Source organism: Stomoxys calcitrans, chromosome 5, assembly GCF_963082655.1.
Source record: "Stomoxys calcitrans chromosome 5, idStoCalc2.1, whole genome shotgun sequence".
In the NCBI taxonomy this organism is placed as follows: Eukaryota; Metazoa; Arthropoda; class Insecta; order Diptera; family Muscidae; genus Stomoxys; species Stomoxys calcitrans.
This window is the reverse complement of record NC_081556.1, coordinates 55,718,732-55,744,166: the sequence shown is the minus strand read 5'-3', so window position 1 is coordinate 55,744,166 and position 25,435 is coordinate 55,718,732. Positions and strand designations below refer to the sequence as shown.

The 25,435-nt window shown below is 37.9% G+C and overlaps 1 protein-coding gene and 2 long non-coding RNA genes across 7 annotated transcripts in view; 2 read left to right on the top strand and 1 right to left on the bottom strand.

Moving 5' to 3' along the window:
* Positions 1-25,435, top strand: part of LOC131997656 (uncharacterized) — a 312,520-nt gene that overhangs the window by 202,081 nt on the left and 85,004 nt on the right. The window lies entirely within an intron of this gene.
* Positions 1-25,435, top strand: part of LOC106091244 (RNA-binding protein fusilli) — a 188,487-nt gene that overhangs the window by 131,758 nt on the left and 31,294 nt on the right. For all 5 annotated transcript variants that reach the window (XM_059368857.1, XM_059368856.1, XM_059368854.1 and 2 more), the window contains 3 exons: positions 13,425-13,701; positions 13,771-13,860; positions 13,963-14,017. In XM_059368857.1, coding sequence (XP_059224840.1) covers positions 13,425-13,701; positions 13,771-13,860; positions 13,963-14,017 — 422 coding nt within the window. The remainder of the gene's footprint in view (positions 1-13,424; positions 13,702-13,770; positions 13,861-13,962; positions 14,018-25,435) is intronic.
* Positions 16,785-20,131, bottom strand: LOC106091245 (uncharacterized). Its single transcript, XR_001221973.2, has 2 exons — positions 19,666-20,131; positions 16,785-19,426 (listed from the first exon to the last, which is right to left on the bottom strand). It is a non-coding gene; the product is annotated as an uncharacterized LOC106091245 (long non-coding RNA).

The window sequence follows — 25,435 nt, the reverse complement described above, 5'->3', positions numbered from 1 at the left end:
AACGGGGAGTTTTATTAGAGCTATCAACATATGGCCAAGTTTTTGGTATTTTTGCTCTGGAACCCACATTTTGACTCCAATTTTTCTAAGATTTGACGAGCTATATTTTCTCGGCATGGCAAAAGTTTATTCCAACGGACGGATCGATTAATATGTATGTTGATGAAGCTCCAATATAAGGGTACATTTCATAAATAAAAAGATTTTTTCACTGAGTGTAGTCAAGTCTTGATGAAATTTAGAATAGATAGAATCCGAGTTGGAAAATGTTTTATACATCCTTATAAAGGTATGGAAATTTTCTCTAAACTAAGTCATATTTTACATATAAAATTGAATTTTGTGTTTGTTGGTTTGTTTGTCAAAAACGGCTACTCCGATTACCTTCAAAATTTTCACAGATTGTGTAGGTTGGTCTGGAAGAAAACATAGGCTAATTTTTTGATGTGGGAGGGGGGGCGGAACCTCTCCCTTGTTCCAAAAGAACCACCCAAAAATAAAAGTGGACCGGGACAATATGGGACTCAAATGAAAGGTATTCAGGAGTAGAGTACGAATTTCATATTAAATATTGGGTCCAAATCCATTTAAGTTAGGTTTTTTGGATGACAATATGGGACTCAAATGAATGATATTCGTGAGTAGATTGCGAATATGGTCAGTAAAGAGATATAGGTTTTATAATTTGTTGATTTCGGAAGGGGGCGGAACCTCCCCCTTTACCCAAAACACCCAAAATCAAAAGTGAACCGATCGGGACAATATGGGTATGAAATGAAAGGTATTGGAAAATAGAATATGAATACGGCATAAAAATTTGGGTGTAAGTACCCATCGGGACGCCCCAACCCTAAAATTCCTCAAACACACATATTGGGCGTTCATGTCAATATGGGCCTCAAATGAAAGGTATACGGGTGTAGATTACGAATCTGGCATACAAAATCCAATAGGGAAGTCGCCCCACCCCAAGTACCCACAAATTAGCATATTAGCCTACCATATGGGATTCAAATGAAAAGCATTTTGGAGTAGATTACAAATATGACATTAAAATTTGTGTTATTTGTTGTGCCATTACGACAATATGGGACTCAAATGAAAGATATTTGAGAGTAGAAAACGAATTTGATATCCAATTTTGGAGCCGAGTGTTTGGGGGTACGCCCTAAAGCGCACCCTAAACTGAACTTCATTTACGAGTATTGCAATATGGAGCTCAAATCAACGATATTTGGGAGAAACGAACAGATTTGATATCTATTTTCAGGAATAAGTGCCGGTGGCCGCCCCAGCCCCGAATCACCCTCCAAACAATTCATATTTACTGACCATGACAATATGGGGCTCACATTAAATGGAGTGGGAGTGGAGCACGGATTTGATATCCATATTTAAGTCGAAATGTCTGAGTGCCATCCCTCCTCTAAAAAGTACTTCTCATTACCCTAATTTTCAAAACCACTAGATCTCGGAGATTGGTAAAGCGATTCGTTCGAAATGTTTTTTTGCACTCTCACAGTCAAAACAAAACATGGTTTCTATTCTTGGGGTCGGGTGCCTCGGGGCCGTCCAAAACCCGTCAAATGGGTATATAGACCAATTACGACAATATAGAGCTCAAACGAAAGGTGCTTGAGAGAAAAGATCTAATTTGATATCCAATTGAAAAGCCATGTGTTTCGCGAACTGCCCCACCTTAAAACTCTACATGTGCTAAATTGACATGTCATAAGACATCTACATGCCGTGTAACACATCCTTTATAAGGGAAATCCAATTTTATAGAACTCAAATATTTAGCTTTATTTTAAGTTCTTAAGGGATTTTGACAGTGGGAATGTTTCTCACGGTACATGTAAGTCTCACGGTACATGTAAGTCTCACGGTACATGTAAGTCTCACGGTACATGTCAGCCTTCACAAAATCTACGAGTTTTCATGCCTTAAAACAAATTGAAGATCAATGTATGGTAACGACGACGATGACGAAATACTTGATGAAGGTTTTTCAACAGTCGGCGTTGTTCCATTCCGTATTCCTCTCTGCTTGTACAGTTTATGAAGAATATCTTATCGCCGAAGAGCTCAAGTGTGAATGAGTTTTCATTTTAGTTTTGTCATGCCGCAACATGAATACAGCCAAGTGTATATTTTAAGATGCAAAAAATCTTCTATTGAAATTTATTTCTAATTGATATGGCAAATATATTTGAAACACACATACACACACACACTCATATTCTGCTAAAATTACAGTATTGACCATTCGAGGCGGTTTTCAAATAATTCCTTTGGGTCTAAACAAATATTTACGTAAAGAGATTCAAATGAACAAAAAAGAAAATAAACCCCCAGAATCTGATGAAAATCGGATGCCAAACAATTTCGCAAGGTGGCGATAAATAAACGTGTCGTTTTTTTTCGCAGTGTAAATGTTGACACGCTGATGTTGTTGTCGTTGTTCCTTGGTACTACATAATGCCATCCGGTTCTCCGTCCGTCGTGTCTCGGCATGGGGTTGTAATGGATAGTCTGGTGTGAGGGAATGGGTTACGCCCGCCGTTTTCCAGAGTGCAAATATAGACATAATGATGACAGTGCTAAAATCGAAATCGATGAGGTTGTAAATGATCATAATGGCGATTGTGTTGATAACTCTCTGTGGTTTGATATTTGACTTGAGAGACGACAAATTGACGACGAAAGTCGCTGACATTCACTGCTACCTCCCACATGGTAGTCACGCAAAACTGCTTGCCTAACTAAGAGTGTGGTTTGCGTGTTTGTAATACGCGTTCTTCACGGAGTCATTTTGATTTTTAATTCGAATGCAATTTCAATTCGAATCGGGAATAGGTAATGACGTTTTGAAAAGAATGCAAACATGCACTTTGTGGCAAGGTGGCTGGCATTCGAAAATGTGTACATTTATCTATTTCCAACACATTGTTAGTTTAGATCTTGACCATAGTTGTGGCTGTGTTTTGAAAAGGCAGTATTTGATGGTGTTTGAGTACAACCGATACACAGTGGGATGAAAAAAAAAAAAAATAAAATAGTTGTGGAAATAAGTCTGTCGTTTCTAAACGGATAAAGACATATGCACGAAATTTTATGCGGTTATAGCCGAGGTGGTATTTGTTGGAATGTGCTCAACAAATCTTCAAAAAACTTGAGTAAAAGAATTTCTACAAAAACATTTTTTTACATTTTCGCAGAGGCTGGTCTCTTAATTTGTAGTTCGTGAAGGCATTTTTTAACAGATTTTCAATTTTTTAATTGATATCTCAATTCATTCCAGACTGAATTTCATTGCCGAGGTCTCCATATTGGTGCCGAGGTCTCCACATTGGATAGACAATTTTGACCATATTTTCAAATATTTCTTATATAAAATACTAGCCGAACCGGGCCGCTGTGCCTTATTAAACTCTCGAATATCTTTTTAGAGTGGGGACACTTCGCCTGAGTACGGATACTGAATTCGTGCCATTGTAGCCTATGACGCTGAACATGTTAGAATCCTGGCGAGAACATCGAACACAGCGGTGTTTATCCCCTCTTAACGTTGGCAACATTTGCAAGGTACAATGCCATTCATTTAAAAAAGTTTACCCAAAGAGGTGTCGCACTGCTCGCCTATAAAAAAAGGTCACTTAACATTGAGTTTAAACTTGAATCTCTCTCACAAAGCACTCATTGATGTGTGAGAATTTGCCCCTTCTCGGTTGCTGGTGGTAATGTTCTTCCTTAGGGTAATGTTCTCATTATGGGATTTCGACTCAAATATGGATATCAAATTCTTGGACCCAAATTTTAATACCATATTCGTTTTCTGGTCTCCAATACCTTTAATTTGAAACCCTTATTGTGCCCATCGGAACACTTTCGGACATGGGTGCCGTTTTTGGCGTAAGGGGAGGGGTCCGCCTCCACCCGACAAACGTACAATCATATAGTCATAATGGATCTAATGGCGTTTTTGAGGGTTGGTGTGACCCCCTATACTTCGATCTGATTTTGTATGCCAGATTCGAAATCTACTCCCGAATACCTTTCATTTAACCCCATATTGAAATGAACGTCCAATATGTCTGTTTGGGGGAGTTTTGGGATTGAGGAGGCCCGAAGGGTACTTAGACTCAAATTTTAATACTATATTCGTATTCTACTCTCCTTTCATTTGATACCTATATTGTCCCGATCGGTCCACTTTTGATTTTGAGTTGTGTTTTTGGCACAAGGGGGAGGGTCCGTCCCCCTTCCGATACCGAAAAATTATATATCCTATGTTTACTTCCAGACCAACCTACACAATATGCGAAAATTTCGAGAAAATGGGTTTTACCGTTTTACAGTCTGTATGGAAGAAACAAACGTAGCCCCATATATCCGTGATTGGGTAACGTGTCAATTTTGGGCGTTTTTGTTTAGGTTGGGCGTTCCTCTATACTTCGACATGAATTTGTATGCCACATTCGCTATCTACTCCCGCATACTTTTCATTTGACACCCATATTGTCCTTATCGGTCCACTTTTGATTTTGGGTGGTGTTTTTGGGACAACGGTGGAAGGTTATCCATTATCAATAAATTATAAAGCCTATTCCTATTTCCCGACCATATTCGTAATCTACTCCAGAATACCTTTCATATTAGACTCATATTGCCATGATTGTTAAATAAACCTATTTTAAGGGGTTTTGGTGATGGAGCGGCCCCCCGGGTACTTGGACCCAACTTTTATTATGAAATTCATACTCTACTCTTGAATACCTTTCATTTGAATTCCACTTTATCCCGATCGATCCTATTTTATTTATGGGTAGTACTTTTAGCGTAAGGGGGAGGGTCCGCCCCCTCCCGATATCAAAATATTATATAGCCTGAGCTTACTTATACAGCCTATACTTCCTACACAATCTGTGAGAATTTCAAGGAAATCGGTTAAGCCTTTTTAATCTATACGGAACAAACAAACAAACCGACAAACAAACAAACACACAAACATACAAACATACAAACAAACAAACATACAAACATACAAACAAACAAACATACAAACAAACAAACACAAATTGAATTTTATATATAAGAAGAAAGTGTACAAGCTTAAATCAAAATATTAAATTGTTGCCGGATTATTTAGGTAAAATTCAAAATTAGCTTAACGTATCCATCTTTGAAAACTAAAATTCAAATCGAGATTATCATAAAACCAAAACCAATGAAGGTATCATTCTATTTTTTCTGTATTTCTGTATTTTTTCTGTATTTTGTAGACGAGTATCTCATCAAAAAAATAAGTATATATTATGGCCACACTTCTTGCCCGAAATGCCCATACTGGGGAAATATGTTTGCAAAATCGGCATTTTTCAGCAAAATTGCCGAAGAGAGCTCAATTCTTAGATGGCGCAAACAAATTTTTTCATGTATTTAGGTACCACTAAAATACATGCAAAGCAAAAATATGCTATCAAGTTGATGGTTTGAGCTTTGCGTTGTGAGAACTCGAAGGGGGTTTCCAGTTTTTTCGTAAAAAAAGTGCCAGTATTGTACTCCATATGTCTCCTACGTGGGTTAACAAAAAGGGTCCGAAAGGGTCTTGCATATGGCACATGATTGGGCTAGACCCAGAGGCCTCAATTTTAACCCAGAGAAGACTGAAATATGCGTGAACAGGCATGGTCTAGCCCAATCATGTGCCATATGCAAGACCCTTTCGGACCCTTTTTGTTAACCCACGTAGGAGACATATGGAGTACAATACTGGCACTTTTTTTTACGGAAGACGAAGGTGGGCCAATTTAACGCACCAATTTAACGCGGCCAATTTAACGCACCACGATTCCTCAATAAACGATTTCGATATCTGACAAGGTCAAATACTTAGGTGTGATCTTGGACAGGAAACTGATTTGGAAGTGTCACATTCAGAAGCGTATTGAGAAGGCTCACAGATGTTGGGCCTATGTAGACGGGCCGTAGACTCGAAATGGAGCCTGAATCCGAGAATAGTCCACTGGCTCTACAGGAGCGTAAGTAGACCAATACTTACAAACGGCTCAGTAGTTTGGTGAACTTCTATGGAGAAAATGTGCAACATAAGGACCATACAACAGGTTCAGAGAATATTTTGTCTTGACATAGGCGGACCGATGGGGACCACGCCCACTACAGCAGTAGAGACTATAGTACATATCCGACCCATTGACATACAGATTAAATGCGAGGCAGCCACTGCAGCTATGAGAATAATCGAGGCCACGATAGGAAACCTGGAAGGAAGGGAAGGGGATTTCGATCGGATACCTGAGGCTACACTTGAGTGTGGCACTGCCGGCACGAGTGCGAGGCACTGCTACCAGCGGCACAGCTTTGGACTGACTGACCCTTGTATAGCCGTCTGGAATATCATGTTAAAATAATGAATCAATGCTAGGGGACAGAGTAGGCCTGGGGTCTACATTGAGAACCCAGAGACTGAGATATGTATTAGACTGCCTGACCATAATACGGTCCTGCAGGCAGACTTCCGGGCGATAACGGAATGCGTGAGGTGGTGTGGTACGAACGCTAGGACGTCGAGCGTGAACATCTTTACGGACAGTCAAATGGCCATTATGGCAATAACAACCATAATAAGCCTACTTTATAGGCATATATATTAATCCGCCACTATGGCATGGGGCGGATTAATATCTGCACTCTCGTTTCAATAAAACCTAACCTATATGTTCTTGATCGATGTATAATTTTTCGACCATTCAGCCAAGTTCGTCCGGCAGTATGCCCCTAAAAATAGATTAAAATATTGAATTGAAATTTGACACAAAATATTTTCTCTGGTTTATGCATAGTTCGAAGGTAGATTATATCAGACTATATCTAAATAAAGCCACTTACAAACCGATTTTCCGTTTAGACTTCTTATGCTATAAAATGCGAATTTTCGATCCGAATTCTCTAAAATTTCAATAGTACATCGTAGTAGATCCGACGACATGATTGCGGAGTATTATCCAGATCGGACTACGTTTGGATAAGATACCATATAGGCAAATGAAGCTAGCCACTTGAAATTTTGCACAGATATTGGGTTGCCCAAAAAGTAATTGCGGATTTTTCTTATAGTCGGCGTTGACAAATTTTTTCACAGCTTGTGACTCTGTAATTGCATTCTTTCTTCTGTTAGTGATCAGCTGTTACTTTTAGCTTGCTTTAGAAAAAAGTGTAGAAAAAGTATATTTGATTAAAGTTCATTCTAAGTTTTATTAAAAATGCATTTACTTTCTTTGAAAGAATCCGCAATTACTTTTTGGGCAACCCAATATTTTGATGTAAGTAGTTGGCGATTGCAAATGGATCAAACCGGTTCAGATTTGGATATAGCTCTCTTATTAACCTATCCAACGATACGACTCCTTGAACCTCTAGTGGGCGTAATTATTATGCAATTTGAATGAAGTTTTGCACAAAGACATCTACTATGATATCCATCCAAACCAAGTATAGTAAGAATCTGTGCATAACCTAATATAGCTCCCATATAAATCGATATCCCGATTTGGCTTCTTGAGCACCTACAGAAAGAAATTTTTATTGCTTTAGCTCTTATTACCGTTTTTAGTTTCTGTCTATAGAGAGAAATCTTACAAAAAACTTAACAAATGCGATCCATGGTGGAGGGTCTATAAGATTCGACACGGCCGAACTTAGCATGTTTATACTTGTTTTAAGACCGCCGAAAAAAAAACTGAGCAATATGATCAAGATAGGACCATCATTATAGCTGTATGGGCACCAATTGCATATGTGCACCAACTCACATATACCCATAGGCATAGGAAAATCGAAAAAAAACTCCCGAAGTGTGCCAGCAACTTTGTAGTTCGGTGACCTCATATCACTTAGTTGAGATTTTTGGTACCCTTTTTGCACCCTAGGGTACCAAAAGATTGAAGATAACCGCAATTAGAAAACAAAATATAAATATTTACCAAAAGGCATATACAGTTTGTGTCCCATACCTTTTGACACAATTCAGCTAATGCCACATTAGTTTTTTTTTAGCAAAAGTGTGCTATTCTCTGACGAGCATACACACTGCCAGATAAATAAGTGCACAAATATGCGCTTGCGCTGCCTAATGCACTTAGATAGCTGTATGTGAATGGTAAACAAATTTTCAATTTGTTTCAAGTGCTAGGCTTATTTTCGAGTGTTGGTAACTATCTTCACTTTAATTTATGACACCAATTGTAAACAGAGACAGACAAACAGCAAAGTAACCACAATGCAAATTATAAATATTTTCTCTTAATCTGTTTGCGATTTGCTCATTTACTTGGCAGGGGGATTTTCAATTTGTTATAATATTTCTAGTTGTAGGATTAATAGAATCTCTTGACGCCATTGGATGCATTTCCAAACGAATTTGTAAAGGCATTTAATAACTTCATTTGCTGTTTGCAAAACTTATACTTTGTGCCGATCGTATGTTATGTAATTATGATGTCAAGGTTGCAAAGTAATTCTCTCGACTGTCATTAAAGTATGAAATCAAGTATGAGCCAGCACTCAAGCACCTATTGACTTCTCATGTCATAATTATAAAGTTGGCTCGCATTTCTATATTTCAAACACGCAAAAAAAATCTTCACTGTAAAACGAGAGGAAGTGTATTTTCCCAACTACGGTTCCTAACGTTTCTAGAAGAGGGAGAGAAGATGTTGCCTTTCAAATATTATACGCTACAAAATTTGTTTGATGAGTAGTTTCCGGGTAACAATTTGTTTGTGATTCCACAGTATTCATACTACCAGTGATGGGCACGCTAACACTGTTGAAAATAATAAATTGTGTTTGTATGAGTGGCAGTGAATCCCGATCAATCAAGTTCAAGTTCGAAAATTTAATTGACAGAAACTGAACATAGTTAAAGGACATCATATATTTAATATTAAACGGCCAAGACGATTTTGCGGTACATATTACGCACGAATGGATTTCAATCAAATTGGCATCAATCGAAAGATATTTTTCCAGAGAAACGAAAAATGAATATGAAAATTAATTTTCCTTAAAGGAAAGCCATGAAAATGAGGAATTTATTTTCAATAAAAGAAGAAGAAGCATACACACAGCAAATTGTTGTTGGTTTTCTTTCTAAAGCATTAGTATTAGCGGTGAGAGTAAGAGAAACAAATCGTGCGAGAGAAAGAGCATCACTATTTAGGTAGGTGAGGATGTTGGGGTAGTGTAATGCGTGTGGCCCTACTTGGTGTTATTTGGCATGAAGGTCAGTCAGTAGCTTAAGCTGCGGCTATGGGCATTGGCGTTTGCGGTTTAATATGTTGGCAACAGTATTTTTTCTTACAACATGCGATGGGTCTATATGTTTGAAGTAAAAAAATCAATATCTTTTTGTATATTTCTATGTTCGTATAGACTTAGACCTTACTTGCCATATTCTGGTAGTTTCAAATTATCAAGTGATGAAAAAAGTGCTCTTTATATTTCAATATCAGAAGGGGGTTGTGTGAGGGATTACCCCGCCACTGAACAATCCAAAATGGCATGTAGCGCGATCTGGCAATATGGGGTCTCGAATGGAAGGCATAACGAATCTGGCATATTAATAGGACTCCAGTGTTTGGGGGTCTTAATTTTTCCTTAAACCACTTATAATGACAACGTGGGTTTTACAAATTTTTATGTCAAATTCCTACTCAAAAGTATGAACCTTACTTTGAATATGGATTCAACTTTCTGAGAGTTGGACCCCAAAAAGGCACAAACGGCCATGAAGCCTTACTATGAAAATATGATGCAGGAATTTGTAGGAATTTGACATAAACATTTTGGGCAAACAATCTCAAGGGTCTTCAAAGATGGCCAAAAAGACATGTTAGCGTTTAAAAAAAAGGGTCCAAATGAAAGGGTTTTAGTAGTAGAGTACGATCGTAACATTTAAACATTTAACAAGTGTCTGAGAGGGTTTTAGGAGTAGAGTACGATCGTAACATTAAACAAGTATCTGAGAGTCCGCCTTGACATGCAGCACAATAATGGCAATTTTATATTCAAATGAAGGGTATATGGCAGTAGGGTAAATATTTTTTCGTACACATGTAAAAAACATTTTGGGCTAAGTGCGGCTGCACAATCTTAACTTTTTGAAGTATGCACTGCATTCAACCGAAAGACATTAGAAGGCTTTGTATGCCAACAATGTGGAGTATATTTGAAGTCAAGATACACTTATGGGACCTATAAGTTCATATATATATAAGTAAATTAACTGAACCGGGCCTGCTCCGCTGCGCCTTCCTTTACTTTATATGCAGCAAATTTTTTTCTATGAATATTTATTTTCGACAATCAAAGGGCTTTTAGTGAAATACCATGTTACGAAAATAGTATATCGCTTGACTAACAGTTTAACAATATAAGTGTCTTTATTTGAATCCCATATGATCTTTGTTGGTCAATGAATTTAAGTTTGGATGTAAGGTGTATTCCATTCTTAAAATACTTTATTTCAGCCCGATATTCTAATGATGTCTGATTTAGGGGTGTTTTTGGGGGTGAAGTGGTCCCCCAGACACTTAGCCCTGAAAAAATATGAGGCGTCCCCCAAACACATGGCCCCAAGATTGGTTATCAAATTCGTTTTCTAATCTCAAATACATTTCATTTGAACCACATATTGACGTGGTCGAAAAATTTTTACACTTTGGGGGGAGTTTTGGGGATGGGATGATGGCCTAAAAACATGGTCCTACATTTGAATATCAAATTCGTATTCTACTCCCAAATACCTTTATTTTGAGCTCCATATTGCAATGGTCAGTAAATAATTGCTGTTTGTGGGGTAATTTGGAAAAGGGGTAGACCCCCAGAAAATTGGTCCCGAAAGGGGGTGTCAATTCATGCTCTGAAAGTTGAATCCATATTCAAAGTAAAGTTCATACTTTGAATATGGATTCAAGTTTCAGTGAGTTGTTGGCCAACAACTGCGGCTTTTAGGAGATCAAGAAGTCAAATTGAGGATTTGGTTTATATGGGAGTTGTATCAGGTTATACGCCAATTTGAACCATAGTTGGCACGACCATTTAAAGTCGAAATAGATCATCACGGGCAGAATTTCAGTCAAATCGGATGAAAATTACGGCTGCTAAAGTCTGTCAAATCGGGAGACCGGTTTATTTAGGGCTACATCAGGTTAAACACCGATTCTGGCCGTACTTGTTACGATTGTTGGAAGTCATAACAGAACACCACGTGCGAAAGTGCAGCCAAATTAGATATCAACTGCGGTATCTAGGAACTCATGACGTCAAATCGGGAGATCGGGTAATATGGGAGCAATAGCAGGTTATACATCGATTTGGACCATACTTGGCGTTGGGAGAAGTAACGGAAAACTAAATGCAAAATTTCACCCCAATCAGATAATAATTGCAACTTTTAGGGACTCAAGAAGTCAAGTCGAAGGACCAATATATATTAGAGCTATATTCAAATCTGAACCGATATGGCGCAGTTTAGTTCTCCAACGACCTACGAGTACATCAATAAAAAGTATGTGTGCAAAATTTCGAGCGGATATCTGTATGGGATATTGATGTACTGAAGTTCTTTTGTTTTTATTGACCTTTCAAATATGTAAGTTTCTCTAGAGCAGCCTGTAGTTTTTGGCGGATTACATCTTGTAGGGCAGGTAACTGTTCTTGTCCCCATGATTCCTGCCTCTCCAAATCTATATTTTGCCTTGAAGTCGATGTGTTCACTTATCATGGGTCTCATTTAACAACATTTGCTTACATTTCATGATGGTCTCCGTTTAGATCGGCCTTAATGTCCATTTGGCGTTTAGGTCAAATATGTATACCCACCATCATAGGATAGCGGGTATATTCATTAACACTTTCCGTTTGTAACACATCTAAATACCCGTTTCCAACCCTACAAAGTATATATATTTGGGATCGGTGTAAAATTCTAAGACGATTTAACGATGACCGTGCGTCTGTCCGTCCGTGTGACCGTCAGTTGTAATTACGCTACAGTCTTTAAAAATTGAGATATTGAGTTGAAATTTAGCACAGACTCGTATTTCATTTATACGCAGGTTAAATTCTTGAATGGGCCACATCGGACTATATTTGGATACAGCTGCCATATAGACCGATCTGACGATTTAGGGTCTTAAGACTATAACAAGCGCATTTATTACTCGATTTCGCTGAAATTTGTCATAATGAGTTTTATCCGAACCCAAAATGGCCCAGATCGGAACATATTTGGATATAGCTGCCATGTAGACTGATCTGCCGATTTTGGGTCTTATGCACGACTTCGCTGAAATTTGGAACAGTGAATTGTATCAAGACTCCAGATAGGGCTATATCTAGATATATCTGCCATAGAGAACGATCTTCAGCTTTAGGGTCTAAAGACCACAAAGGCGCATTTATTCTCTTATTTTGGTAAAATTTGAAACAGTGCGCTGCTTTAAGACTCCCAAAATCCAATCCAAATATGGTCTAGATCGGACAATATTTATAGCTGTCATATAGATCGATCATTCGATTTAGGGCTTAATCACATAAACGGCGTATTTATTACCAGATTTCGCTGAGATTTCGAATTGTTACTTGTATAGAGCTTCTCGGCACCTGAACCAAATATGATTAAGGCAGGCCTATATTTGGATATTGATATGGATATAGTAGTATTAGAATAAATTTGGATAGTAATTATAATTGTTATATCTTCTATTCTCAAATTAAATTCGTTTGATACCCATACCCATGGCTTCATGTGACTAGTTCTTTGAATGACTTTTTCAAGTGCATAGGAGCTATTTCAAGTTATCGATATATATGGATCTTCCTTGTCATGGCTGTTAGAAGTTAAACAAAAATATCACGCTTATAATTTCAGCAAAATTGGATAGTAACTGCGACTTATAGAAATTTAAGAAGTCAATATCCGAGATCGGTTTACATGGGCTAATTTACAATCCCAACCAACCTACGTTAATAGGAATTATTTATGCAAAATTTCAAGAGTCTAGCTTTACGCCTGCGAAAGTTAGCGTGCTTTCGACAGAAAGATAGACAGACGGACGGACTTGAATGTCAAGACGATCAGGAATAAAAATACTTTGTTGGGTTTCAGAACACTATTTCGATGTAATACAAACGGAATGACAAAATAACCCCCATCCTATGGTGGAGGGTAAAAAATCACATTTTTGTTAAATTCGTAGTTGAATCATTTCAGTATTAGAAAGTTATAACTATTTCAGTTGCAGAACTTATTTAACTGACATAATTCTGCATTTCAACTTAATCTATGTACTTTTCCTACATACCATATTAACGAAGTTTTATTTTCTTTCCTACAGTTTGATGAATACCTACGATCTTTGTCATTACTCGATACGGACTTCAAAATCATCACCGATGGCCAAATGCCCCTGCGTCAGTGTTTGCATCGTGAGGCCTGCGTCAAAGATATTGAACTGCCCCCCTACTATAATAAATTCAGTGATCTTCGGAAAGAGTACTCGATCTTCAAGTCGGGAGACTTGTCCCGGGCCCTGGTGCCGGTCAAAGATGTCAAGAAAATGCTACAAATGCCGATGGTACCACCCGCTCAAAGCATTACAGAAATTATCAATGGTGAGTTAAGAAATCTCCTTCTCATTTCTAGATCCATTTAATGGCAACTAAATTTTTGTGAATTTTCAGAACTCAACATCACTACCATTGATGATACGGATTTTTATATCCGTGAATCTCGTGATATGGTCTCAGCAATCCAACATTTGCTTAAAGCAGGTAAATTTGTCGTTAATTATCCGCTTTCTAAGGTGGAATTAACTTCAACTGGTATCAAGAATTCAAGTATAATAAAAATTACTTGTTTTTATTTCATTTCAGGTCATAAATTTAATGCAAATGAAACTGTTAGTTTAGTGTTAGAACCAGGAATTTGGTAAGTCATTGATTGATTATCATACAACATCTACCAAATAGCCAATAACTATTGAATAATAAAAGACATTAATACCGGCAAACTGATTGATTGAAATGATTTTGTAAAAAAGTATTTTTTCTACCCGAACCCTTAGAAATTCCAATTGGAATTCTCTGTGGGGCATGTTTGCTTTCATTGGCCATTTTATGCATTCCTCGTTTCGCAGATTTCTCAAGGTTTTATGTCTCTTACGACGAACTTTCCGCATCTCGAGTCTTTCTTCATTTGGATCGAATTTGTCAACATCTTTGAATGACTTTTTCAAAGAAAGACAAATTGGGAGATCGTGGTATATGGCGGCTTAAAACAGTTGTTGGAAGTCATACCAAACGACATATGCAAAATTTCAACAGGATTGAATAAGAATTGCGCCTTCCAGAAGACCAAGAAGTTTAATCGGGAGATCGGTTTATATGGTGGTTATGTCAGGTTATGAACTGATTTAGACGATACTTGGCACAGTTGTTGAAAGTCATACCAAAACGATATGTGCGAAATTTCAACCAAATCTGATTATAATTACGCCTCTAGAGGCTCAAGAAGTCAAGACCCATTATCGGTTTATATGGCAGCTATATCAAAACATGGACCGATTTGGACAAATTATGATCCCGTCTTTCCTACACCACTAAGGAGTATTTGTACAAAATTTCAAGCGCCTAGCTTTACTCCTTCGAAAGTTAGCGTACTTTCGACGGACAGACGGATAAGCGGACATGGCTAGATCGACTAAAAATATCATGACGATAAATAATAAATATACATTATGGGGTCTTAGAAGTGTATTTCAATTAAAAGCGTGCTAAGTTCGGCCGGGCCGAATCTTTTATACCCTCCACAATGGATCGCATTCGTCAAGTTCTTGGCTCGGTATCTCTTTATAGGCAAACTTAGTATAATGGGTACAACTTACTATGCTATTGGGACTATATCAGGTTATTGACCGATTTGGACCATACTTGGATTGGATATTGGAGAAGTCTTTGCGCAAAATTTTAACCAAATCAGATAAGAATTGCGCCCTGTAGAGGGTCAAGAAGTCAAATCGGGAGATCGGTTTATATGGTGGTTATGTCAGGTTATGAACTGATTTAGACCATACTTGGCACAGTTGTTGAAAGTCATACCAAAATGATATGTGCGAAGTATCAACCAAATCTGATTATAATTACGCCCTCTAGAAGGTCAAGAAGTCAAGACCCAATATCGGTTTATATGGCAGCTATTTGCCCAAAAAGTAATTGCGGATTTTTCATACAGTAGGCGTTGTCAAATTTTTTCACAGCTTGTGACTCTGTAATTCTTTCTTCTGTCAGTTATCAGCTGTTACTTTTAGCTTGCTTTAGAAAAAAAGTGTAAAAAAAGTATATTTGATTAAAGTTCATTCTAAGTTTTATTGAAAATGCATTTACTTTCTTTTAAAAAATCCGCAATTACTTTTTGGGCAACCCAATATATCAATACATGGACGGATTTGGCCAAATTATAATCCCGTCTTTCCTACACCTTCGAAAGTTAGCGTGATTTCGACGGTCAGACGGATCGGCAGACATGGCTAGATCGACTAAAAATATCATGACGATAAAGAATATATATACATTATATATTCTTAGGCGCATATTTTAATTAAAAGCGTGCTAAGTTCGACCGGGCCGAATCTTTTATACCCTCCACAATGGATCGCATTCGTCAAGTTCTTTGCTCGGTATCTCTTTATAGGCAAACTTAGTATAATGGATACAACTTACTATGCTATTGGGGCTATATAAGTTATTGACCGATTTGGACCATACTTGGATTGGATATTGGAGAAGTCTTTGCGCAAAATTTTGACCAAATCAGATAATAATTGCGCCCGGTAGAGGGTCAAGAAGTCAAATCGGGAGATCGGTTTATATGGGAACTATATCTAGTAATGAACCGATTTAAACCATACTTGTTAAAGTTGTTGGAAGTCAAAACAAAGAAGTGTTTCTAGCAAAATTTCAGAGTTGAATGGGTCCGGCTGGGCAGTTAAACATCTGATGTGTAGTGCAAGAACACAATTGGAACACACATTTTTTATACCCACCACCGAAGGATGGCGGTATATTCATTTTGTAATTTCGTCTGCAACACATCGAAATATTTATTTCCAAACCTATAAAGTATATATATTCTTGATCAGCTTAAAAATCTAAGACGATCTAGCCATGTCCGTCCGTCTGTCTGTTGAAGTCACACTACAGTCTTCAAAAATAGAGATATTGAGCTGAAACTTTGCACAGATTCTTTTTTTTGTCCATAAGCAGGTCATATTTCTGCAATTTGGCCTAGATCTATCAAGATTTGCATATAGCTGCCATATAGACCGATCTCTCGATTCAAGGTCTTAGGCCCATAAAAGGCGCATTTATTGTCCGATGTCGCCGACAGTGAGTTAAGTTAAGCCCCTCGACATCCTTCGTCAATTTGGCTCAGATCGGTCCAGATTTGGATTCAGCTGCCATATAGACCGATCTCTCGATTTAAAGTTTTGGGCCCATAAAAGACGCATTTATTATCCGATGTCGACGAAATTTGGGACAGTGAGTTGTGTTGGGCTCTTCGAAATTTTTCTGAAACTTGGCCTAAATCGGTCTAGATTTGGATATAGTTGCCATATGGAGCGATATCTCGATTCAAAGTCTTGACACCATAAAAGGCGCATTCATAATCCGAGTTCATTGAAATTTGACACAGTGACTTATGTTAGGCTTTTCGACATCCGTGTCGTATATGGTTCAGATCGGTTTATTTTTAGATTTAGCTACTAAATGGACCAATATTTTGTTATACATAATTGAACAATGACTTGTATTTTTTAGTATTTGATCAAAATCGGAACATATTTCGATATAGCTGCTATGGGACATAAGGTATGCATTATTTACCAAATTTTGACGAAAGGTGGTTTACATATATAACCGAGGTGGTTGGTATCCAAAGTTTGGTCCGGCCGAACTTAACGATTTTTTACTTGTTTGTTTTGCCATTGCAATATTTAACTTTATCTAGTACTATATTTTATAAGATATCATCTGGTTGTACTAGAAATACAAATAAATAAATAAATACTGCACGTTGGTATCAATCCTTGTTCTGTAGGAGTTGTGGCACCTGCATCTGCCGGATCGCAATTTAGCCAGAACCACTGGTTAACTGCCGGAGGAGATAAATATATTAAAGTGCTGTGTGTAGTGGTCGTTCTCCAAAGACCAAATTCACCCGGTAGCTTTTTACCACATCTGCTACCGTATTTGCATGAATGTTGTCTATGCCCGTATGTTATGCCGCTTGATTTAGAGATTCTCTCTTGTAGCGCTGAACCTCTCGCTCTGGATCATGTAAATCCCCCTTTAAGGCTTCTGAGTGGTGGAAACCTATCCACAAGATGTTGATTTGGATAGTCCCTGCGATGTCCATAAGGTATTGCTTAGACCGCATGTAGTTATGTCTTCACACGGGTAGGATCTTTGTCTCCTGATGGAGAACTAAGGAGACAAATCTGAATATTATTTCACTGTGTGTCACATAGCTGACGAGACCACACTGGCGCTGCATAACTGCATAACCACAGACCGGCCAATTGGTTTGTAAGTGAGCGACATGGTTTCTTTGAGTGCTGCCGGCAAGTGACCAGGTAGATTCAGATTATTCAGAATCAGTATAAAGACTCCGTCGGGTCTTAAAGGCTTGGATGATTTGGCGCTACGGATGATATTCGTAATTTCGTCCACAGTAAACTGTGATGGTTGTCCATCGGCTCGAACACCACGGATTCGACGAACGGTTTTCCCCTTAGGCTTGTCACTCTCGCGATGTTCTAAAATTGATGGTTGAACAACCTGGAAAATCTTTTCGAGTTAGTCACAGTTACGTGGTTACAAACGCTATGAATTTTGGATAAAATCGGTTCCCATACTCAACCGATTATTGAAGCTATGTGTAAATCTGAACCCATTTTGATGATATTTAATAGAGGCCTACAGATGAGTATTAAAACATTTTATACCAAATTCATTTTATTCTTATGACCGAGACAGGTCATGGTTCCGCATCGTGACATGGTCTTCTAGATATTCCTTAGGACTACTTATATAGACCTGTACATCATCTGCATTGTTGTGTTGCTTTGTTTGCGTTAAAAGCGAAAAATGCACTAGCAAAAAAATACATATTTGCAACTTAATTATTGCTAATAAAGCAAAAATCCAAAGTAATGTGTACGTTTGATGACGGAGTAACCCCCAAATAGTACAAAATGTGAGTGAATTAAAAAAAAAAAAAACAAATAAAAAAAATTAAAAGTTCAGAAACTGATGGAGTGAAGTTATCAGGGGATCTGCAACCGATGCCAATGACCTTCCAAATCTTCTTCGAACCGATCGCCGAGGTGAAACGTTTGAGGTAGTAGTTGACTGGCAGATTTTATCAATTTATTGACTCATGCTCTGTAGGAGCGATATTCCTCTCGTAGGTGCGACGTCCTAAAACGCTTCCATCTACAGTATGCAGTGTTTCGGATTTCAATTGCAACACGAGTATCTGCCGAAAACCAAGATTTAGTCCTTGGCCAAATTCGTCTCATTCTGACCGAGAGCATAAGATCCTGGATAGCACACACATTTCCAGACAAAATGTTCACCTGATCGTCTACCGATTCCATATGGTGCAATTAACTCCAATCGATATCAGAAATTAAAGAAAGCAGGGCTTCGTGGTCCCGACTACCGTAATCTCTATATGAATAAGACTCCTCCCTTCTAAGAATGTCAAAGCTGTAGGACAGAAAAATTAAATCATGGTTAGAGAAGCACGATGCGGATAGTTGGGCATACAAGGAACACTTGAAATCTCACTGGCAAAGAACAAATCTAGAAGGGTGCTGGAACTGGACGAAAAATGAGTCGGCATGGATGTATTGGTCGGTAATAAGCGCAACGAAGATATCTCCACGGTGAGACTTGTGTCCAAAAGGATGTTAGAATTAAAATCACCTGCTGTATTTACATCCGAGTAGGTAATAGTGAGGTGTTCCACTATTTCCATGAATGGTCCCATGTCAATATTGTTATTTGGCCTATAGTTGTTGTTTTGGCCAAGTAACAGCTTCCTTTCCACAGCAGATATTTCGATGAACACATATTCAATGATATCATCCGATCTGGCACACATGCGAGTCGTTATATTGCTGCGTAGTCTATCAGCCCAGAAAACCGTATACCCTTCAAGATTAATGAAATAGTCAGGAGTTGTCTCTTTCAGCCACGTCTCCGATACACAAATAGCATCCAAACCCGAATTCTCAAAAATAAATCAAAGTTCATCAATCTTATTGTTCAGAATCTAGAAAAAAAGAAAATTAGAAATTCAGAACATTGTCGACGCGGAATTACTCAAATTGTTTGGCTGCCATTTATATTTGGGGTAACATAGTTTCATCATCCCATCGTCTCAGACTGCAACCAATCATTTCCATCATATGGAGCATTTAGCTTAGGCTTGTGACACCTGATAAGCTTTTTTAGTTCAAACTATTATATTCGAAGATTATGAGATCGTTTTACTATCCAAAGTGCATTCACTTTCTTAATGTTAAGAGTCTACACAGAGCACGTGTGCTCTATGCGAACATTGTTCAACGCAGACCGGCACACACTAAGCTAAGCAACCACTAAACTGTCACTTCGATGTGATCCGATTATTATCAGCTCTGAATGTAAACAATACTACAAACAAAAATTTTCAATAATTTGACACTTTTTAGATCACTCAAGAACCAAACACTTTGAGTGGTCTTCTTGTGTTTCTCATTTAGTTTCTTTCACATTCACAGAGATAGAGGGAGAGTGAGGAGTGTGAGAAAATCGAAGACACAGTATTTGAGTGGACACCTTGGTGTCAAGTATTTTCTCTCTTTTAGCTCTCTCGTTTTCTTTAAATTCATCGCAGATACTTTGCCGTAGTTCGAGTGCCGACTAAGATACTTTATCGATTTGAAACGTGTTCGCCGCTTAAGCATTGCCTACGCCAGTAGCAGTCTCCCTTTAAGTCAACCTAGACGACGGCTTTTGGTAGAAAGATTCTTCCTTAAGATCAGTCATTTTGCGTCGACTTCGAATAACAATAAACACACCATAAATAAAGTGAAACGAAAAAAAAACAATAACAATAACAAAAATGCATTGGTTCTTATCGGATTTCTGAGACAAAGTGCCAATAAGTTAAAGCAGAAAAATTGTTGTGTTGCTTGGTTTGCGTTAAAAGTGAAAAATGCACTAGCGGATAACATACATATTTGTAACTAAATTATTGCTAATAAAGCAAAAATCCAAAGTAATGTGTACTTTTGATTATGCAGTAACCCACAAATAGTACAAAATGTGAGTGAATTAGAAAACAAATAAAACAAATCAAAAATTCAGAAACTGATGGAGTCTATTAATTAACACTCTACAAGAAATTATTTTGAATACAAGTCTCCCTTTTCTTCTAAGAAGTGTTTTTCGTTTATAAAAACCATAAATTCAAATTCAAACTCAGTTGTCAACAGAGCAAGGTATATGAAGGAAATTTGTTAAGTTGTGATTTCCTCGAATTGATGTAGAATGTTTCATAATCTGGTAGGCCTTGCCAAACTTTTTATACGCTGGTCAACGTATTTATTTCAATTAATTCAAAACCAAAAACACACAAGGTCTGAATCTTGAGTATCCAGCTACATGAATTGTGCACAGAATTTACACAAATAAGCTCAGTTTTTGAATTCCTTTAAAATGACTGATTTGACGTTTTGGTGGAATACTTATAAAATTTAAATTTCTTGTTTCAAAACCTACAAAATCCATAAAAAAATAATTTATAATATTAAAAACATTTTTAATTCAAAATAGGTCTAACTAGTCATTTTGACCCGGTTGGTCATTCTAGTAGTGATTATTACATTTAGAGTTTCAAGAAGTTCATGTGGTGGATATATGAAGATAAACTTAATATATCCCCCAGAGCTGCGGCGTTAGCGATATCATATGCGAGATTTGAAGGCACTAGGTGGTCTGGGCGTCTCTTAGCAAGCTCCTAATGTTGGTCGCCTCGGAATTTTGAAAATTTGTACTGCCTGCCAAATCTTCATTTGTTGTCCGATTTTCATTCTAACCTCTGGTCGAAACTTCAAACTGCTGGATTTTTTTTTGATTCTATCCCACTGTGGCACACTTGATGTGAGTGTAAGGGCAAATCCAAATAGTATAAAAATTGGTATTAGGAGTTGGTTTAGAGGAATATTTTTTCCATAGGAGAAAAATTTCTTTTGCTAATAGAGCAACACATCAGTCTGTCCGTCCGTCTGTTGTAATCACTCTACACTTTCAAAAAATGAGATATTTAATTGAAATTTGGCACAGATACTTCTTTTTGATGCACGCTGGTTAAGTTCTTGATATTTAATTAAAATTTGGCACAGATACTTCTTTTTGATGCACGCTGGTTAAGTTCTTGAACGGGGCAAATCGGGACATATTTGAATATAGCTGCCCTATAGATCGATCTACCGATAAAGGGTCTAATACCCGTAAATGCTTTATTTTTTTTAAGATTTCGCTGAAATTTAAATCAGTGTTGTTGTTGTTGTTAGCATCCCAACATCCGATCAAAGTATCGTTAAGATCGGACTATATTTAGGTATAGCTGCTATATAGACAGATCTGCCGATAAAGGGTGTGAGGCCCATAAAAGCTTTATTTAATACCCGATTTCTTCGAAATTTGAAACAGTGGTTAACTTAAAGCCTCCTGACATCTCACCTAAATATGGTTCAGATAGGACTATATTTGGATAAGCTGCCATATAGACGGATCTCTCGATAAAGGGTCTGAAGCCCATAGAAGCTTTATTTTTTATCCGATTTCGCTGAAATTTGAAACAGTGAATTGTTTTAGGCTTTCCAATATCCGATCTAAATATGGTTCAGATCGGAATATATATAGATATAACTGCCATATAGACCGATCTCCCGATAAAGGGTCTGAAGCCTTTAAAAGCTTTATTTTTAACCGATTTCTCTGAAATTTGAAACATTGAGTAGCTTTAGGTCTACCGACATCTGACCTAAATATGGTTCAGATCGGACTATATTTAGATATAGCTGTCTTTAGACCGATTCGCCGATAAGGGGTCTGAAGCCCATAATAGCTTTATTTATTAGCGTATTTCGCTGAAATTTGAAACAGTAAGTTATTTTGAGCCTCCTATATTTAGATATTGCTGTCATATAGTTCGATATGCCGATTAAGGGTCTGAAGCTCATAAAAGCTTTATTTAATATCCGATTTCGTGGAAATTTGAAATAGTGAGTTGGTTTAAGCCTCCCGACATCCGACCCACATATGAGTCAGATCGGAATATATAGATATAGCTTTCATATAGACCGACCTTCCAATTTAGGGTCATTATCCCATAAAAAGCAGATTTATTGTCTGAAAATTTTACTTGTATCTAAGTTCTCGGAACCTGAATAAAATATGATCGAGACCTGTGCCTATTAAGATATAACTATGGATATAGTAGTTGAGTTATAATAAATTAGGATGATTATTATATCCTTGTTTAATTTGGTCCTGATCAGTCCAGATTTGGTTAAAGGTGTCATATGGAACGATCTCTCGACTTAAAATCTTGGTCCTAAATAAAGCGCATCTATTATCTGATTTCGTTGAAATTTGATGCAGTGACTTATGTTAGGCTTTTCGACATCTGTGTCCTATGTGGTTGATATCGGTTTATATTTCAATACAGCAGCCAAAAAGACTCATATTTTGTTCTATAAAATTGAACAGTGACTTATATTTATTAGATCACTCAATGTCCGTGCCGTATTTGGGTGCATAAGTTATTAAATTTTCATATTAGTTTACATATATACCCGAGGTGGTGGGTATCCAAAGTTCGGCCAGGCCGAACTTAATGCCTTTTTACTTGTTTAAGACTAATTTTTTATACCTCCACTTTGGTTTGGGGTATACTAACTTCGTCATTCCGTTTGTAATACCTCAAATATTGGTCTAAGGCCTCAGTAAGTACAAATTCTCGATCGTCATGACATTTAAAATCGATCTAGTTCTGTCCGTCCGTCTTACGCAAGCATGCTAACATTCGCACTAGAAAAACAAGTAGCTCGAAATTTTGCACAACTACTAGTGCAGATCAGATGGAAATGTAAATGGACCAAATCGTTCCGTGTTTAGATGTAGCTCCCATGCAAACCGGTCTTCAGATTATATTTCTTGAGACTTTAGATTTGCCCGAAGATTTGCACGTATTGTATTGGTATGACTTCCAACAATCGTGTACGGCCCATGTCGGTCCATCACCCAGTATATGCTACAACTGGCCCCGTTCTTCATCTTCGATGCATTTGTAAATATATTTACATCTGTACACCTATTCAGCTATTCCGTCAAAGTCGGCATCCATATATATAGTTCACGATTTACTATTTCTGTTCCAACTTGTATATCCGTCTGCAGGTCATAACCTCTAGGGACCTTGTCTCAGTGGTGCTCATAGCCCAGTCATGAGTTAACCCTGTCTAGTTCGCGCATAAGTGTCTCGTTATCCGTCAACCGCCACAAAACATGATAGCCATACGTCAGAACTGTCTTTACCACCGGTGAGTTTAGCCTGTGCATTAACCTAGTTCGTAGACCCCACTTACTTCCTACAAGCTTCTGACAAGAGTTAAGAGCCGCTAAGGCAATAGAGCCGGGAGGCCCTATTCAAGTTCCAGTCCAATTTACTATTAGCCATAGTGTTCTGGTATGACTTCCAACAACTGTGTCAAGTGCGGTCCAAATCGGTCTATAACCTGATATAGCTCCCATATAAACCGATCTCCCAATTTGATAACTTTAGCCCCTGGAAATCGCATTTTTTCCGATTTTGCATGTAGTGTTCGGTTATGATTTTCAACAACTGTACTCAGTGAAGTCCAAATCGGTCTATAACCTGGTATAGCTTCCATATGAACCGATCTGCCGAGTTGACTTCTTGAGTCCTTACAAGCCGCAATATTGCATCCATGTAGTGTTCTGTTACGACTCCCAACAACTGTGTCAAGTACGGTTCACATCAGTGTATAACCTGTTATAGCTCCCATATAAACCGAACTCTCGATTATTCATGTTCGGTTCCTAGAAGCTTTAATTTTTGCTGGCTTGACAGAAGTTTGATATGTAGAATAAAACTATGTCCCTAAACTAAATTTATTTTGTCTAAATTTTTAGCAGAATCCATGGTGGTGGATTCCCAAGAACGCTTTTACTTGTTCTTCTCTAATGTCTAATCAAAATCGTCTTAACTCTCCTCCAAGATTGAGGTATATAGGCGAATTTTATACAATCCCTTAACAGCACAATAAATCTTCCCGAAAGGCACTCGTAGCCCTCCTGTAGCATTTTGGGGCAAATGCCGTCCGGTCTGGGTGACTTGTATGGTCTGAAAGAGTGTAAAGTCGGCCACTATGATAAGTAACATATCAGCCGCATCATGGTTCTTCCTGATTATCAAATCGATTTCCGCCTCTTGTCGGAGCTCACCTGAAAAATGTGTCCCAAGCAAATGCAATGGAGTCACACGAGAGGATTCGGTTCAATCGCGATCCGGCTTCTGCAGGTTTTCCGTAAATGGAGAATCTTTGGCCATTTGCGTTCGTAATCTTGAAGTATCCTTTATATTGAGAGTTCCCCGATCAACCTGACAAAGTCCTCACTATTGGTATTTCTCAGGGTCTTTTTATAAATTCTAAGCTTATCTTTATAAGCTTCCCAAAAAGCTTCCCTGTCACCACTGCCACTTGCCGTATTGAGAGCCCTTCTCGCATTCTTACTGAGTTCCCCAAAGTCCCTGATCCAACATGTAAAAAACCCATTAAGTTCCGTTGAGACAAACTTTGGATGCTCACCATTTCGTATATAATTATTTACCAAATTTCTTCACTCATTTATGATCCCATTCATTGTTCGAAGTCTTAGCGAAATCAATAGGTGGGCCTTATATGGGCTAAAGATCCGGACATCGTACCAAAATCGGGACACTACCCCAAAATCAACAGTTATGGGCGCAAGACCTTCAATCGGGAGAACGGTCTATATGGAGCAATATCAAAATATGGTCCGATCAAAACAACACCGACAACGAAGGGCCTAACACCTTAGTGTTTGGGGTAATAAATTCGCATTTTAAGGCCCAAGACCTTAAATCGGAAGATTGGTCTATATGACAGTTATATCCAGATATAGTTCGATATATACCATACTTGCCATGACTGTCGAGTGGCCACACACAAAGAAATTGGGTAAT